This window comes from Leptodactylus fuscus, chromosome 4, assembly GCF_031893055.1.
Source record: "Leptodactylus fuscus isolate aLepFus1 chromosome 4, aLepFus1.hap2, whole genome shotgun sequence".
In the NCBI taxonomy this organism is placed as follows: Eukaryota; Metazoa; Chordata; class Amphibia; order Anura; family Leptodactylidae; genus Leptodactylus; species Leptodactylus fuscus.
The window spans coordinates 191,814,952-191,834,176 of NC_134268.1; the positions used below are offsets into that span (position 1 = coordinate 191,814,952).

The 19,225-nt window shown below is 37.8% G+C and overlaps 1 protein-coding gene across 1 annotated transcript; it reads right to left on the reverse strand.

Annotated features, from left to right (window-relative positions):
• Window positions 1-220: 220 nt before the first annotated feature.
• Window positions 221-14,060, reverse strand: SHH (sonic hedgehog signaling molecule). The gene is made up of 3 exons (XM_075271506.1): window positions 13,435-14,060; window positions 7,225-7,486; window positions 221-1,938 (listed from the first exon to the last, which is right to left on the reverse strand). Exons 1-3 carry the CDS (start codon window positions 13,738-13,740, stop codon window positions 1,244-1,246), a joined length of 1,263 nt encoding a protein of 420 aa, XP_075127607.1. The 5' UTR covers window positions 13,741-14,060; the 3' UTR covers window positions 221-1,243.
• Between the last annotated feature and the right edge of the window lie 5,165 nt (window positions 14,061-19,225).

Sequence of the window (19,225 nt, forward strand, 5' to 3'; positions counted from 1 at the left end):
TCTTTATTGCTATATAACTGGGGTTAGTGACTCCTTCATAGGCTATTATTAAACATGTAGCAATTGGTAGAGGTGCCTAAATGTTGTAGCTAAGAAAGGGATAAGTAATGAAGCAATATACTAAAATAATAACCCAAATAAACCTGAAATCCGATGTATAACAAAGCCCCCGATCCTGTCTAAAAAAAAATGACCAGAATGTGGACATGTCAGTAGTAAATACCAAGCAAGATGTGCATAGCACACTTTATTTCTATAAAACTATTAAAGCCGTTACAAAGTATTCCAAAAAATACATTTTAGTAAATTTACAGCGGTTTTTCAGTTTCTTAATGCAAACAGTCTTCATCCACTGGAGGTCCTAATTCATGTGCACTTTGTATCTTCTTCAAAAATATTATTACTTTCTAATAAACTCTTTTGAGGTTAAAATGGCAAGATTCCTACTGTTATAGAAGGAAAGAACAGAATATAAGCCAACCTTGGGATTTGGTGTAACAGTCTCGTCCAGTTCTATGAATGTGAGCGGATGCAAAGTGGATCCAAAAAGAACGAAAACAACAGAACAAATAAACCAACATAGATAATAATAAGCCATAACGTTACATTGTGAAACTATTTAAATTAAAATAATATATTCTCGTATTGTACACTATTTCAAATAACGAAATGCAATTCAGTCAGTATTGATCTCTGAAAACAAACGAAAAAAAAAAATCTAATTTACATTTCTGTGTAGAAAAATATAATTTACTAGCCCCCTGTTTGAGACAAGTCTTAGAATTATTTAACACTTTTAGTGACAGCCAGACCTAGCTAGATCCTTAGGGACACCTACCATAGATGGCTTGTCAGGTAGACGAGGACAAAGGGTGATGGCTGGGTGGACAGTACCAAAAAGTTAGGACTGACTCGACATGTAGAAAAATAGAATCTGCTGTGTCAACCTGAACCCAGTGGAGTCCATTGAAGGTTGGCATGACAATAAATTATCAAAGAAACTAGTTAAGGCTTCTCAGTGTCCAGTTCATATTAAACATCTATTCCAAGAACAAACAAATAAATAAAATATTCAGTAGGAAAAAAAATAAGAACAGAAAAGTACAACATGATGCCAAATAATAATACAAAAATAATAATAGCGAGGACAGAGAGTTTTGGGGGGAAAGTCTTGTTTCTTAGTGTCTACTTTGAAGTGTCCTACATTAAAAATGAATGTCTTTTCTCAATGTTTTGTGGTCTTTCAGCTGGACCTCACTGACATTCCCAGGGGGTGGAGAGAGTCAGAATCCAAGACCCAAGTTCCTAAGTGGTAGAGGACTTGTGAGTACCAATGGATGCCTTCTACATGAAGGTGGCTGGGGGATGGGTTAGAGTCTTGAGGGGAAAGGAAGGAGAAAAGTTTCAAGGCAAATCTTAAAGGGGCAAATGCCATATGTGCCCAGCTGTGTTCTTCAATGGTTGCATAACAAGAGGCCAATACCCCATTGATGACCACTGTGCCATGAGAGGTCACTGGGGCGTAAGCTCCAATATCTTCTTCAAGGTGGACTCTTTCTACTGTAACCTCCTTCAGGCTCCTTAGGGTAGGGTCAGCTATAAACACCCGGTCTCCAGGATTTATATTACTGGCAAAAACAGACTTGAAAGACCTTGTGGCATTGCTTAGGCTGTCTGACACGAAAATGAGATGGGCAGCCGTCAGACGGATGGTCTCTGTGGGCTGAGAGGTCTCTATGACATAGAACAACTTTCTGACGGTCTCCTGTCTGTCTATGAAGAGAAGAAAATCGCTGTAGACCAGTCTGCCATCCCCATCAGCTGCCAGCACCCGATCTCCTGGCACCAGATCCTTTACTGCCTTCCTGCCACCTCCCTCCAGCCACACCATGGCACTGCCAGGGAAACAACCACCAGACTTGGCAGCCACTGAATTCTCTGCAAAACAACAGCAAATAGTCAGAAACCATTCCCAATGTCAGCAATACAATTACATGTGATCCTTAGTAGAGATGAGCGAGTAGTATTCGATCAAGTAGGTATGCAATCAAATACTACGGTATTCGAAATACACGTACTCGGTCGAATACCATGCGGTAAACGCAGTGAAAATTCAATTCCCCTCCCACCTTCCCTGGCGTTTTTTTTTTTTTTACACCAATAACTATGCAGGGGAGGTGGGAAAGGAACTAGGACAACATAGCATCGAATAAAAAGGTATACAGTAGAGATGAGCGAGTAGTGAAATATTCGATTCGAGTAGACCTCAATATTCGACTATTCGATTGAATACTACTCACTCATCTCTAATCCTTAGTAATCTCATATACTCCTGGTCATACTCAAGATTCATCATATAGAAAGAGACAGAAACTCAATGATGATGTTGATAATAACAAGAATAATAATAATAATGATAACACTGGTAACAATGGCCTTAAAATAATATATAACAGGATCTGAGAGCAGGTAGATGTCAGGATATTTGAGGATAACATTCATTGTATGGAGAGTAGACACATCTATCTAATCTATCTATCTATCTATCTATCTATTCTATATCTATTCTATATCTATCTATATCTATTTATTCTATATCTATCTATCTAATCTATCTATTCTATATCTATCTAATCTATCTATATCTATATCTATTTATTCTATCTATCTATCTATCTATCTATCTATCTATCTATCTATATCTATCTATATTTATTCTATATCTATCTATCTATATCTATTCTATATCTATTTATTCTATCTATCTATCTATCTATCTATCTATCTATCTATCTATCTATCTATGACTAATCCAGTAATAATCTGATGCTCTTGTCTTGCTTTTATTCTGAGATTTCCCTTGCACAATCCTTCTTACACAGATAAACACTCACTGAACACTTTTGCTGTTTCTTTGTGGCCACATCTCTGATGCTTCTCCCAGGAAGAACACGAAGGGTGAAAATTAGTTCTTATTTAGCTCTTAAGGACTTTTCTCACTTCTTGTTAACAAATTAAACAAGTTACAATTAGAATAAGTCTTGTGGCTCCCAGCTGTGCATGTGTTGTAGTGTGTGGTGTTGTGTTGTAGTGTGTAGTGTTGTGTTGTACTGTGCATGTGTTGTAGTGTGTAGTGTTGTGTTGTAGTGTGTAGTGTTGTAGTGTGTGGTGTTGTGTTGTAGTGTTGTAGTGTGTGGTGTTGTGTTGTAGTGTGTAGTGTTGTAGTGTGTGGCGTTGTGTTGTACTGTGTAGTGTTGTAGTGGGCAGTGTTGTAGTGTGCGGTGTTGTGTTGTAGTGTGTAGTGTTGTGGTGTAGTGTGTAGTGTTGTGTTGTAGTGTGCAATGTTGTAGTGTGATGTGTTGTACTGTGTATAGTGTGTGATGCTACTGTTCTGGCCAGGCAGCTTTGTGTGTGTGTTTTGGGGGCTGCTGAATAGACCCCCCTCCCCTTCCTATACAGGCACTCTACAAACACATCAGTGAATTGGCTGAGGTGTGAAGATTTGGAGGCTTTGAGGAGCTCTTGTTTGGGTTCCCTAATTAAAATCCAATTGTCATTCTGATTCCTTATAACAAAATGGGGGCACTCTTGGAAAAGAGGATGCTTCAATGTCTTCCCAGCTTCCCCCCTATTTACTCAGGTGCAGGGACACTGTGTGCCAATTCACACACATACACTCCAAAATCCAAGAGGGACTGTTTGCACAGGACAGACACTTTTCAAGACCCTGGTATTGAATTTTCAATGTAATGTTTTTTTCTCTCTGCACACCCTCCAGAGTTCAAGCCTCCATCCTGCCCCTCTGTCATGGTAGTAATAATTCTCATCTCAGGGGCCATTGTCCAGGATCATACTATCAGCAAACAAGATATCTTACAGAAAGAGTCTTCCTCCTAGGAGCCATGGTCCTTAATCTCCTCATCAAATTCTCTTGCATGAAATGGACTTGGGACAATGGCAGTCAAGATTTAGCTGTAGACATCTCAGATTTACTCTTGAATTCAAGATAGGCCAGTCACACGACCTTATGTGCCACCGCCATACATCAGAGTCAGGCTACAATGTAAGATGTGCACAGGCAGCTAATAATAATATACTATGGCTGTGCAGGGGATTGTCAGCCCCTCACATGTAATGTCTGATCAGCAGTGCTGTGCAAGGACTACAACTCCCAGCATTGCATAATGAGACTGGTAGTATTACATAAGTGGGAAAGTCACAAGTTGTATCTAATATCCAAAAATATACTTGATTCATATTCTGTTTAATCTAATATCTATCTATCTATCTATCTATCTATCTATCTATCTATCTATCTATCTATTATCTATCAATCATCTATCTATCTATTGCTCTATCTATCTATCTATCTATCTATCAATCAATCAATCAATCATCTATCTATTGCTCTATCTATCTATCTATCTATCTATCTATCAATCATCTATCTATCTATTGCTCTATCTATCTATCTATCTATCTATCTATCTCTCTATCTATCTCCTATCTATTGCTCTATCTTTCTATCATCTATCTATCTATCTATCTATCTATCATCTATTTATCTCCTATCTATCTATTGCTCTATCTATCTATTGATCTATCTATCTATCTATCTATCATCTATCTATTTATCTATCAATCATCTATCTATCTATTGCTCCTATCTATCTATCTATCTATCTATCTATCTATCTATCTATCTATCTATCTATCATCTATCTATCTATCTATCTATCTATCTCCTATCTATCTATTGCTCTATCTATCTATCTATCTATCTATTTATTTATCTATCAATCATCTATCTATCTCCTATCTATCTATTGCTCTATCTATCTATCTATCTATCTATCTATCTATCTATGTATCTATCATCTATTTATTGCTCTATCTATCTATCTATCTATCTATCTATCTATCTATCAATCATCTATCTATCTATTGCTCTATCTATCTATTGCTCTATCTATCTATCTATCTATCTATCTATCTATCTATCTATCTATCATCTATCTCCTATCTATCTATTGCTCTATCTATCTATCTATCTATTTATTTATCTATCAATCATCTATCTATCTATCTATCTATCTATCTATCTATCTATCTCCTATCTATTGCTCTATCTATCTATCTATCTATCTATCTATCTATCTATCTATGTATCTATCATCTATTTATTGCTCTATCTATCTATCTATCTATCTATCTATCTATCTATCAATCATCTATCTATCTATTGCTCTATCTATCTATTGCTCTATCTATCTATCTATCTATCTATCTATCTATCTATCTATCTATCATCTATCTATCTATCTATCTATCTATCTCCTATCTATCTATTGCTCTATCTATCTATCTATCTATCTATCTATTTATTTATCTATCAATCATCTATCTATCTATCTATCAATCATCTATCTATCTATTGCTCTATCTATTGCTCTATCTATCTATCTATCTATCTATCTATCTATCTATCTATCTATTACTTATCTATGGTGGATTTTGTCCTATTCACTGCACTTGCACCCATAGCCAGTAAAGTATATCGTGTGCTGCTTTGGGCTTTGTTCTATCTATCTATCTATCTATCTATCTATCTATCTATCTATCTATCTATCTATCGATCATCCAACTAACTATTTATCATCTAATCGTCATCTATTTATCTCATATCTATATATGTATCTAATAACTATCCACTATCTATCTCATAGCTAATCATATATTCCATATCTATCATCTCTTTATCATCTGTCTATTTAATATCTATCTATCTATCTATCTATCTATCTATCTATCTATCTATCTATCTATCTATCTATCTATCAATCATTAGGACTATTCTGACGTCACCTAAGAATTCTGACCTGTATATAAGTACCATCTTCTGGTCTTTAAATGGTTAACCATTTAGGTGCACTATTCCTATAGTATACATAAGGTGAGCCATGCAGTTGATCTGCTTTTTCCATATAGGACAGAAGCCATGTACCGATCTACTAAAACACCAAGAGTCCAGTAGTCAGTTATAGATGTCTAGGTGTTAGACTTCTCCGTGTATGACATATGGTCAGGGCACAATATAGGCCAGCCACATAACCCGGCATGTTTAGTATACTATAGTGTTTGCCTGTGTCTGTATCACACAACTTCTGCACTTTTTTTTTAGATTTGTGATTTCTTTACGATTATTATCAGAATAGACCACTTGGCTCCCCATATATGTATATGTGTATATGTGTATGTAAATGTATATTTAGGCAAACAGGCAGCTGTCTACAACAGGACTACGGAGTGAAAACTGGGAGTGATCCAAGTAGATCAGTTTCTATTTATTAACACCATCAAGTTTTGCTACATTGTAACGACATGACTAAATACCTAATTCTGCCCACATAATTAATAAAAGAAGGGAATTAGACATAAGGGCTATAGCCACAGTAACAGGTATTGTCTCTAAAGTATTGCTGGGAACAGTAGTGCCACTAAAGCACCTCTGGATTACATTACAACCAGAGAGCATTGTTACTATACCAAGCAGGTAAAGAGTCTAATGTATGTGCAAGTCAAGGAAGTTTCTACATGTCTTAGTTTCTGTTTATGTCAGTAACCACAGACTTTGTGATACAATGTAGCAGAGCCAGTGACATTGCCTTTAACTGCTGTATCAGTGCTAAATAGCCAGACTGGGGGAATACCTTCAATTAAAACCATATTTCCTTTATAGGCTATTGGGGACTTGTAAAGGCTCTGTTATGTATCATGAAAAGCCTCAATCTTTGATGGTTTACTACCATGTCATTGCTAAGAACAACAACAATATCTGGAAGCCATAAAAAATAATGCAAAGGATAATCATACTGGAAGCAAATATTACAGCCCATAAAATTATCATCCATAGTAGAGGTCTCTCATAGGGAACTGGACCTTATGAAGTAGCAGAAGTCAGGAGATTATTCACTTCCACCTACTCTATTGGCATGGAGTAATATATTAGAAGGATTAGCAAACACATGAAAACCTAAGAAATAAATAACATTCCTTACATAGTCTTTTTTTTTTATTCTGGATCAACAGGTACATTTTAGTTACCCATCACCCATTTAGCTGGTGGGGTATTGAGAAGTATCTCCAGGAATATGAGGGGACATGAGTCCTTCACAGCTGTCAATAGATATTGAGATGATATTGTATTGTCTTGTAGGATCTTACCTGCTTTCACAGAGCAATGGATATGAGCCTTGGACTCATAATGGACCCAGTCAAATCCAGCCTCTACTGCCAGCCTGGCCAACATCCCATATTTACTCCTCTCCCTATCAGAGGTGGTGATGTCCACTGCTCGACCTTCATAATGCAAAGAGTCTTCAGAATGGTGGCCATCTTCATCCCAGCCCTCTGTCACCCTCAGCTTCACCCCTGGCCACTGGTTCATCACTGAGATAGCCAAGGCATTGAGTTTGTCTTTACATCTCTAGAAGGCAATAGCAAACAAGAAGAAGGTAGGTGAAGGATAATATTTGCAGGACACAAAAACTCCAAACTATGGCAAGAACCTGCAAGACAGGTTTGTGACTTGGATGTTACTTATTCATGATAATAAAATTTTTGCACTGGCAAAGGAGAGCTCAGTTACACAACTTTCTCAGGTTATGAGACATTTATTGCCCTGTCCACTTGCCAGGACTTTACTACTTGGGTCTGTGGAGGTGACTTTAGTGCAATGAACTTGGGCAAAGCAGGTATAGACTTTAGAAGACATTGTCATGTACTTGCAGGCTACTTCTTCAATGTCAATGCCTTACAACATTGCATAATACATTGTAACACTAATGTATCTCAAGCTCAGGATGTAAATAAGTCCCAGCTAATAAATAATATCATGTAATCTGACCACACATGGACTACAGTAGATGACATCTTCAACCAGAATGTCCCCTCATCCAGCTCCATCTTCTTATTCATGTCTTATTTACTATTCTACATAACTCTTGAATGTTCCTGACATCCATTATATTATTGCAACCAGACCAACAAACACAACTGAGCAACCCAAAAGCCTGGGAATGTTAAAGGAACCGAGGAAAGTGTTTTGGGATCTAAAGATGTCACTCAGTCCCCATGCCACCTTACACTAATGCAATGAGGGACTTTAACCCTATGCAACTTGTTCCAGAAGACAAATGCTGTCAGGTCTTTAAATGGGACCCCAGGATTTCTACACCGGAAAGTCTATGGATCCTTTTCACATTAATTCCTTGTTGAAAAGTTTCTCAATGCCCTGACACACCATTATGGACTGGACAAGCCCTCTCCTTGCAGATCACTCACTAGGCTTCTTAGTGCAGGAGGTATTTGCAGCTTGTAAGTGCCTGAGACATCTATAGAGATCACTACTTAGACAACTCCATTGCCTCTGCCAGGGAAGAAAACATGCTGGGAATTGTAAACCAGATAGGGCAGGAGCTGAGGAGATAACAATGTTAAAATAACAGGTGACTTGTACTTTAAGACAGGGAGTGAACAAACATTATTTATCTTGAATGTCACTATTCTCCTTCACTTGTATGACAGCAATACATTTGTTTTCCCTATTACCCTCCATCTCCTTTCTACAGGTCACACAAGTCTTTTTTAAAGAGATTTATGGCACAAGAAAGAGAAATATAAATGACTGGGGCAGGATAGCAAACACAAGCTGCAGGATTTATTATAGTATATTTACTATGTAGGGGATAGCCAGGGAATATTCATGTTTAGAACACAGAATGTACAGAACTATAGAAGTTACTATAGATATCTAATACCAGAATCTGCTGGGACATGTAGTTCATCCATCTCCACAGACCCCTGAGATGTATACTTATAATGTGCACTTATATCATGGAGACCTTAAACTGAGATGTGAATATTTCTATGATCCGATCTTGTAATGTAGATCTACAGAACCTAAGCTAATACTGTTACCTGGTCCTAACATCTATCTTATAGACCATACAGGGGGATATTCCTTTATATTATCCTAAATTCATACGATCAACTTAGTGACTATTAATGTCAAATTGTTAATGTTAAATTTTATGTAGACCTACAACATGGAGACCATAACCTGAGATGAATATTTCTGCATCGTCCTAATATCTACTTTGGAGACCCTGCAGTTAGATGTATTCTCTTACATGATCCTAACTTCATGTTTTACACCTACAATCTGATGATTATGAACTGAATTTATATCTTTACATCCTAAAATCTATTGGATCACTTCAGATGAATATCTTTGCCTGCTCCTTGTCCTCACATGTACTTTGGAGACCATGATGTGGGATGCCTCCTTGATACTTCATTTTTGCACCAACAATTTGACGACCATTAACTTAATGTATGTGGTTACATTGTCCTAAAATCTAATGTAGACCTACAACATAGACACTGGGGAATGAGAGCAATATCCTAACATCTCATGTAGACCTATAACTTAGCCTAATGTATATCTCTACATCCTAAAATCTAATGTAGACCTATAATATAGAGACTGTGCATTGAGAGCTTTATCCTACATCTCCTGTACACCTACAACTTGACTACTACTTGACATATACCTTTGCCTTATCCTAAGATCTACAATCAATATATCAATATAACATAGCATTTCAATATAATAGAGGATGCTATATTGTATATTATATTGATATATTATTCTACTCTATTTCTACCCCCCTCACTCTTTGCAGCTGTCTGAGAATATAGTCAATGCACATACAATATACCCCGACAATAAATGAGTAATACTAGCTACTTCAATGCATTGTGATTCTTTCTGGGTTAACTTTACAGCATTTCCCCAGTACGCAGAGACATTGCAAGTTCTTCATTGTATGTACAATATTTCTTCCTTACACATTGAGGACAGGATCTGTGCTGCTCCTCAGACCTATATACATGGTTAGGCAGAGCCTGGTCCTTTTGTGCCAGCTCCAGTTGTATTGTCAAAGTCATGACCGTGAAGATTAGACTATTCATGAATTCACTGGGTCGTGTGCCACAAATCAGCCCCAATTCTGCTCAGCCACAGTGAAGCTCAGCAGGGCAGCCAGACCTAAGGCTTTGTGTTGTACAACAAGATCTCCCTGCCAGCTCCTAATCTCTTCACAAATGGAAACACTTAGCAGTTACCTGTGAGGGTAAACAGGCTGGTGGGCTCCAGAAGAGCAGGCTCATCTCTATACATTCCTCATAGGCTCTATGCACCTAGGTGTCTGCTTAGCACCTGCTTGTCACTTCATTCATAGCAATGCATTGTCCTTCTCACCCCAGCAGAGGCTTACTACAGTATATAGACAGCACTAGATAGAGCACTCAGGCTGTATACAACATCCCCTACCTGTCTGCACTTCTCTGCCCAGGCTGTCATTTGGCTCAGATCTGTCTCTCCCACTTCAGTTAATATTAACTAGTAACTAAAGCATTAAACAAACATTTGGAAAGTTTAACAGAGCCATTGAGAGAAAATCTTTACATACTAGATAGACTGGTGAGGCGGGTCCGGGCACCTGCCAAGAATGTCCCTGAACAAGAATCATTGGCCTCTTGACATGGGTCTGTAAGTGGTATAGTAATATAGTGCCTATGGATGTAATAAGTGGTATAGTGCCTATGGATGTAATAAGTGGTATAGTGCCTATAGGTCTATAAGTGGTATAGTGCCTATAGGTCTATAAGCGGTATAGTGCCTATGGATGTAATAAGTGGTATAGTGCCTATGGGTCTATAAGTGGTGTAGTGTAGGGAAGACTTTACTAAAGCAAGCTGACAGGAGTTCAGATACTGCCAGCTAGTGCGATGCGAGGGGCACTTGAAGAGAGGAATGGGCACCCAACTCAGTAAAGGGTACAATGATGCCTGGGTGCAAAATCTGAGATAGTCACTGTATTTACTCCGCTTTATTCGTTGCTTTTACATTTTCTTTCTAGGTTGTTCTAAATATATACTGTGAAATAAACATATCTAGTCATCTATTTTTAATCTATCTATCTATCTATCTATCTATCCCCTATCTATCAATCAATCTATCTATCTATCTAGCATCTATCTATCTATCTATCTATCTATCTATCTATCTATCTAGCATCTATCTATCTATCCCCTATCTATCTACTTATCTAATATTGAATATCTATTATCTCTGACATTGTATTTACCATCTACCTATACCATATATATCTAACATCTATCATCTACTAATCTATGTCATATCTACCTAATTAGCTAACGACCTGTGGTCTATTTATCTATCAATCTATCTTTTTATCGGCCATCTCATCTATCTATCTATCTATCTATCTATCTATCTATCTATCTATCTATCTATCTATCTATCTATCTAATCAATCTATGCCATCTATCTATTATCCATATATGCCATATCTATCTATCTATCTATCTATCTATCTATCTATCTATCTATCTATCATCATATCTATCTATTATCCGTATATGCCATATCTTTCTAGCTATCTTTACCATCTCTCACTATCTCTTTCCCTCTATCTGTCCATTTTTCCTATATGATCACTCTTTCCCTCTATCTGTAGCTGTATATTCTTTCTATCTATCCATGTGTCTATCTATATATCCTCTATGTTGTGCTGTTTCTCCTGGCAGGGGGCATGCAGTCTGCCTTCCCCTGGGCTCCACACATTGCCCATTTCGTGCAGTTCAGAGTCACACAAACTGTAACACAAGCCGTTGCGATCGATACAAGTGATGAGTAAGTGGAGCTGAAGCCTTGTCTGGCTGTGCGGGCTCAGTGCTGACACCAGCCTTCTTACACTGCCTCTATAGTAGAATAGACAGGAGAGAGGCTACATCTATGTGTCTGGATTCTCTGCATCCAAACATAGATCACATGAATGTATAGTCACCATCAGCAGATGTGATACATACATAGCTAGGAAAGCTGCTGCTGCTTAGCCCTGTGGCAGGACTGGGGTTAAGAAGGGTGACCCCCAAGCCCGGCTGTCTGATCTGTGCTCACTCAATTGATCTGGCAGTCAGTTCCTTAAGGGACAGGGAAATTTAAGGTGGCAGCTCAGAGATTCCAAGGGGAGCCTGTCACAGAGATGAGCTGAAGAAGTACTCAGAGACACAATGCATCTATCTATCTATCTATCTATCTATCTATCTATCTATCTATCTATCTATCTATCTATCTATCTTATAACTCAAATGATTTATATATCTCCTTTACCATATCTATTTATCTATTAGCTCATATTTATCTATCATCTATCTGTCTATTTCATATCTATCTATCTATCTATCTATCTATCTATCTATCTATCTATCTATGCATCATCCATCATATATATTAATTTATCTATGTATCTCAGTTACTCTGACTATCTATTTATCATATATCTATCATCTCTATCTATATTACATTTCCATTTATATATCTTACATCTCTATACATTATCTATCTATCTATCTATCTATCTATCTATCTATCTATCTATCTATCTATCTATCTATCTATCTATCTATCTATCTATCTATCCACATATATAAATGCATATACTATACAAATGGGAACAACCGCCTGACCTCTGTATACCCCCTATTGCTATATCAGAAAGAAAGTCCTGGTGAGGATGGAGTTAAATCTCCAAGTAGTCCTTTCTGGGAACCTATTAATTTACAATATCTCATTGGAAAAGGGATGATGTCATGTAGCTAAGTTACAAGGGGAAGGTATGAGAGGATGGCACCGGGCATCCTTAAATACATATCAATATATTCACGCTCTGATAGGCAATGCTGCATATAATGCTATAGTCAGATTTAAAGGAGCAGGCGGTCGATTAAGATTGGACTGGCTATTGTGGAGGGATAACTGGCCACTAAATACTAAAGGAGGCCAATGTCTGTCATTATATATGTCAGAACTCAATGAGGGCTGAATACAGTATAGCAGATTATTATAGCATTAGTTTATTTTGGATTCAGTACATCAGGTTATGACATTATATCATAGTCTATAAGGTGCTATGCGTCCTATGGAACAGGTTGACATCAAATGTATCACTCTAAACTAGAACAGATAAAGTACTACGCACTGGATACTATATATATATATATATATATATATATATATATATATATATATATATATTGTATGTACTAAGCACTGGATAATATATATATATATATATATATATATATATATATATACTGTATGTACTAAGCACTAGATACAACGTATATATAGACGTTATGCACTAAGCATTGGATACAATGTATCAAGTCATAAACTAAACAGGCATTATATAGTGGCAATATCTGATACATGTTGCATTCAATGACATCCAAGTGAAGAGGTAGAGAAGAGCAGATCTGTGGACATGAGATAGGAGTCTGTACCTGTGTCATGAGCCTGTCTGCTGCTGTGTTCTCCTCGTCCTTAAATATGATGTCAGAGTTATAATTTGGGGTCAGCTCCTTAAACCTCTCCGAGTTCCTAGTAATCTTTCCTTCATATCTTCCACTGGCCCCCAGGGTCTTCTCTCCCACATTGGGCACAAACTGCTTAAGGGCTAGTGGGGTGATCTTTTTAGGGGGTCTTCTCCTGCCAATGCCCCTGCCTGGTGCACAAGCTGAGGCAGGGGGAAGCAGCAGGGAGCTGATGAAGACCCCCAGTAGGAGAGCTCTGAGCAGCATCTCGTCCATGTGAATCCAGCAGTGGTGAGGAGACAGTGGTGGAATATCAGATGGATAGCAGCCTGCTATGTCCTCCTGTGATAGGATCCAGCGCTTCCCTCCTGGACAGGTGCTCAGGCAAGAGTGAGCTGCACATGGGAGACCACACTCAGGGCAGGGGCTGCACAAAAGGGGCCAAAAGTTTCCACAAAAAAAAAAAAAAAAAAAAAAAAAAAAAGGAAAAAAAAAAAAAAAAAGATCTGACAGTAAGTGCAGGAGCAATGAGGAGTCAGGAGCTGTGAGAGCAGGGAGGCTACAGCCTGTATATTATAGAGAGGAGCCCCCAGCTGATTGGCTGCACCCGAGAGACTGAACCAGAGGAGAGCAGGAGCTGTGCTGTGTATAGGAGGCGACAGGGGGCGGGGCCTGCATGAGGTGTGCACTCACTGCTGTGTGTGTGTATGTGTGTGTGCACTATATGTGTCCTGGATATATGTCTGTACTATATGTGTCCTGAATATATGTCTGTACTATGTGTCCTGCATATATGTTTGCACTATAGGTATGGAGGTGTCCTGGATATATGGTCCTGGATATATGTCTGCACTATGGAGGTGTCCTGGATCTATGGATATCTGTCTGTACTATATGTATGGGGGTGTCCTGGATATATGTCTGCACTATATGTATGGAGGTGTCCTGGATATATGTTTGTACTATATGTGTCCTGGATATATGGGTGCACTATATGTATGGAGGTGTCCTGGATATATGTTTGTACTATATGTGTCCAGGATATATGGGTATACTATATGTATGGAGGTGTCCTGGATATATGTTTGTACTATATGTGTCCTGGATATATGGGTGCACTATATGTATGGAGGTGTCCTGGATATATGTTTGTACTATATGTGTCCTGGATATATGGGTATACTATATGTATGGAGGTGTCCTGGATATATGTTTGTACTATATGTGTCCTGGATATATGGGTGCACTATATGTATGGAGGTGTCCTGGATATATGTTTGTACTATATGTGTCCAGGATATATGTGTGCACTATATGTATGGAGCTATCCTGGATATATATCTGTACTATATGTATGGAAGTGTCCTGGATCTATAGATATATGTGTGTACTATATGTATGTGCCCTGGATCTATACACTAGAGCTATGTGTGTACTGTGCATGTTTCCTGGATCTATAGATATATGTGTGTACTATATGTATGAATGTGTCCTGGATCTGTAGATCTATATATCTGTTTGTGCCTTGGATCTATGGTTGTACTACATATATATATATATATATATATATATATATATATATATATATATATATCTGTATGTATCCTGGATCTATGGCTATATGTGTGTACTATATGTATGTATGTGCCCTGCATCTTTGTATATATGTGTATATTATATATGTATGTGTCCTGCTGTATGTATGTCTGTCTTTCTATCTATCTATCTATCTACACATTCTAGATCTATGGACATACATATATTTGTAATATATTTTTGCATATGCTGTGGGTCTATAATATATGTTTGCAGTATAGATATGTATAGGTCTTGGGTCCATATATATGTGTGTAATATAGATGTGTAAATCAAATCAAATCGGCTTTATTGGCACGTCCGAATGGGTATTTTGCATTGCCAAAGCTAGTAAAGTGTGTGTGTGTGTGTGTGTGTGGGGGATTGGAGTCGAGGGGGAGAGTATGGGGTAAGGGGGGTGGTGGCTGATTTGTGTCTATATCCTGGGACTATATGTAGGTAAGCAGTGTAGATGTATAGGTTCTGGGTCTATATGTATGTGTAATATATATATATATATATATATATATATATATATATATATATATATATATATATATATGTCATGTATATATATATATGTATGTGCCATGTGTTTATATCTGTATTATATGTATATGCATGTACTTTGTGTCTATATGTCTGCATTATGTGGACAGTATGTGCTTTTATTATATGTGTATATCCTGTGTCTATATATATGCATATAGTATATATAGGTATGTGTGTACATATGTTTGAGTGTGTATTATTTATATGTATGTATGTATCCTGCGTCCATAAGGGGATGTTCAGTATGTAGTATGTGTGTATTGTATGAATGTGCATGTGTATGTATTGATCAATATATATGTGCATGTATTATATGGATATATTTTGCTCATGTGGGTATTACATACATGTTAATATACATGTGTTTATGTGTTATAGGTATGTGTTTAGTAGTATATCCTATTAATATTATAAATGTGAAAGTTTGTGGGTTTGTGAGTTTGGATGTTCGGATGTTTGTTCCTCAATCACGCAAAAACCGCTCTACCGATTTGGCTGAAATTTTCCACAAACATAGTCACTACACCCGATTGCGCAATAGGCTACTTTTCATCACAATAGCGCACATACGTTTGTGCCAGGACCCCCACAAAACCCAAACTCACACCACCATCTCTGCAATCTCACACACTTTGGACCATAGCAAGCCACAAAATTCATATTGTCCTCTGCAGCCTCGCCCCTAACCCCACACAATCTCATATACATATACTTTACCACTTTGCCCCTCACCTTAACGATACTCCAGGAGGCGCTCTATAACGCTCCGGAGCAGCCATGTTTGCCGACCCCCACCGCTCTGACAATCCGCGACACCACCCACCCATGTCAATACCCCTAGGTGGTCTAATAAATGCAAAAAAAAAAGTTTAAAAAAAATATAAAAACAAATAAAAAGGATTAAAAATTCAAATCACCCCCCTTTCCCTAGAACACATATAAAAGTAGTTAAAAACTGTGAAACACATACATGTTAGGTATCCCCACGTCCGAAATCGCCCGCTCTACAAAGCTATACAAATATTTTACCTGTTCAGTAAACGCCGTAGCGGGAAAAATGGTCAAAAGTGCCAAACCACCGTTTTTTCACTGTTTTGATTCTGATAAAAATTTGAATAAAAAGTGATCAAAGCAATAACATTTCCCGAACATGGTAGAACTACAAAGTACACCCGGTCCTGCAAAAAAACCGCCCTATACATCCCCGTACACTTACGTATAAAAAAGTTACGGCTGTCGGAATATGGCAACTTTTCAAAAAAAAATTTTTTAACACAGTTTTGGATTTTTTAAGGGATCAAAATGTAAATAAAACCATATAAATTTAGTATCCCCGGAATCGTAACGAAACACAGAATACAGGGGACATGTCATTTTGGTTGCACAGTGAACGCCGTAAAACCAAAGCCTGTAAGAAAGTCGCAGAAATGCATTTTTTCTTCAAATCCACCCCATTCTGAATTTTTTCCCTGCTTCCCAGTACATTATATAGAATAAATAATGGTGGCATCATGAAGAAAAATTTGTCCCAGGAAAAATTAAGACCTCATATGACTCTGGGAGCGGAGAAATAAAAAAGTTATGGGGTTTAGAAGGAGGGGAGTCAAAAACGAAAATCAAAAAATGCCATCGGCGGGAAAGGGTTAACATCAAATACTTCTGTCCCAAAGTCACTATGTAAAGTTTCTCACAACACCGTATATATAGCAGCTCAAATACAAATTAACTTCAACACAAAAGTCTCACGTATTCTCTGAATTACAGCAACAACAAGATACAAAGTTACATTTCATATCCCATCCCTTATACACACTACAAAAACCTTACCCGCACCTGTATATACCTACTTCTACAATCACCGCAGACGAAGTCGCGGGTACCAGCTAGTGTATTATAAGTTTTATGTGTGTTTATGGTATATATGTATAGGTCAGTAGTATATTTATGTATTCTATGTATGAATATTCATTATATGTATGTGCATACTATATATGTATATGTGCGTGTATTATATTCATATGTGCATTATATGTGCATTTAGTTTATGTGAGTAGTATATGTATGTATTATATGTTGGTGTTTATGATATATATGTGTGTAGTATACATATGTGTGTGTTATATTTGTATCACATGCATATACTATATGTATGTTTCTATATTATGTTAATGCCTGTAGTATTATTATATGTATATGTGTAAGATGCTTCTACTGTGTACTAGATGTATGTGTCAGTTCAAATCAAATCAAATTATATTATATGCATGTGAATGTACTTTATGTATGATATGCACATGTGTATTAGAAACCTTTGATTGTGCGGAGGAAAAAGAGATATAGTGTGTACATGTGCCAATGACTTAATTCTAGGGACGTATACATTAAATGTATGTGCTAGGAATATATAAGGAGGATAGGAAGGATCTTTGTAACTTATCACATCTTATGTAACATCTACCTACATGTATGTGTCACTCTCAGCCAGTTATGATTCTGTGCTCTTCCTCTGCCTTGTTATCTTCCTTCTTTAGTAAATGGGTCGTCCTGGGCCCCCTGTTGGGAGCCATTAAAGTTTAAGCTTAAGCCTTGTTTAAAACATCCGCAAACATGAGCTGTACAGCCTGATCCTGGAGGACGAAAGGGGAAGAGGACACTGAATTGTTATCTCATTGGTCCAGGCGAGGATCTATTTGTCCTGACCTCTAAAAACCTATTACTAACCCCACACATAAGTATTAGGAGGGAAACATCTTCTCCCAAGCCTCATTGCTCAGGTAAAGCAGAATAATGTGCAGTGATAAGGCTGGATGGAAATCTTTACTGTATGTCAAGCACAGAAACAAGAACTCCAATATGCTTTATAGTTTTACTCCAGAAGTCAATATCCAGTGTGCAGTATATAAATAGGAAATATCCTTGTCAGATGTCCTATAAGAGTTGGTACCATATATGACGAGTGTAGGAAAGGCTTATTCTTGTATATTATAGGTGCCAGGGGCGTAACTACCATAGAGGCAGCGGAGGTGGCTGCCACAGGGCCCGGGGCATTAGGGGGCCCGGTGACAGCCGCTACCGCTGCAGTGCAGGGGCCACTAATGGACATAACACTGTGTGCAGGGCTTACTAAGGGACATAATAGAGTGCGGAGGAGGGGGTCGGTCGAGGTCTTCCGCGTCGGTGTCGGTTGGAGAGGGCCCATGTCAAAAGTTCGCCACGGGGCCCCACCATTCCTAGTTACGCCACTGATAGGTGCCTATTGTAGAATAACAAGTCAAAGGATAGCTGAGGTCGATTTACACGTCGTGTGCAACTACTGGTCTAAACAGGACTGAGGTGGAGCAACAGATTTGTGGAACTACTAGTCTAAGCATGGCCTATATGGAGCTACACATCATCGAACTACTAGTCTAAGCATGGCCTATATGGAGCTACACATCATCGAACTACTAGTCTAAGCATGGTAGCCAGGGTAGAACTACAAGTTGTGAGAAGCTACTAGTCTGAGCATGACTATAAGTCGTGAAACCAGTAGTCTGAGCAATGTTGACATAGAACTACCGTAGATGAAGCTACAAGTCATGTGGAACTACTAGTCTAAGTGTGACTATGGTGGGACTACTAGGTTAAGCTGCAG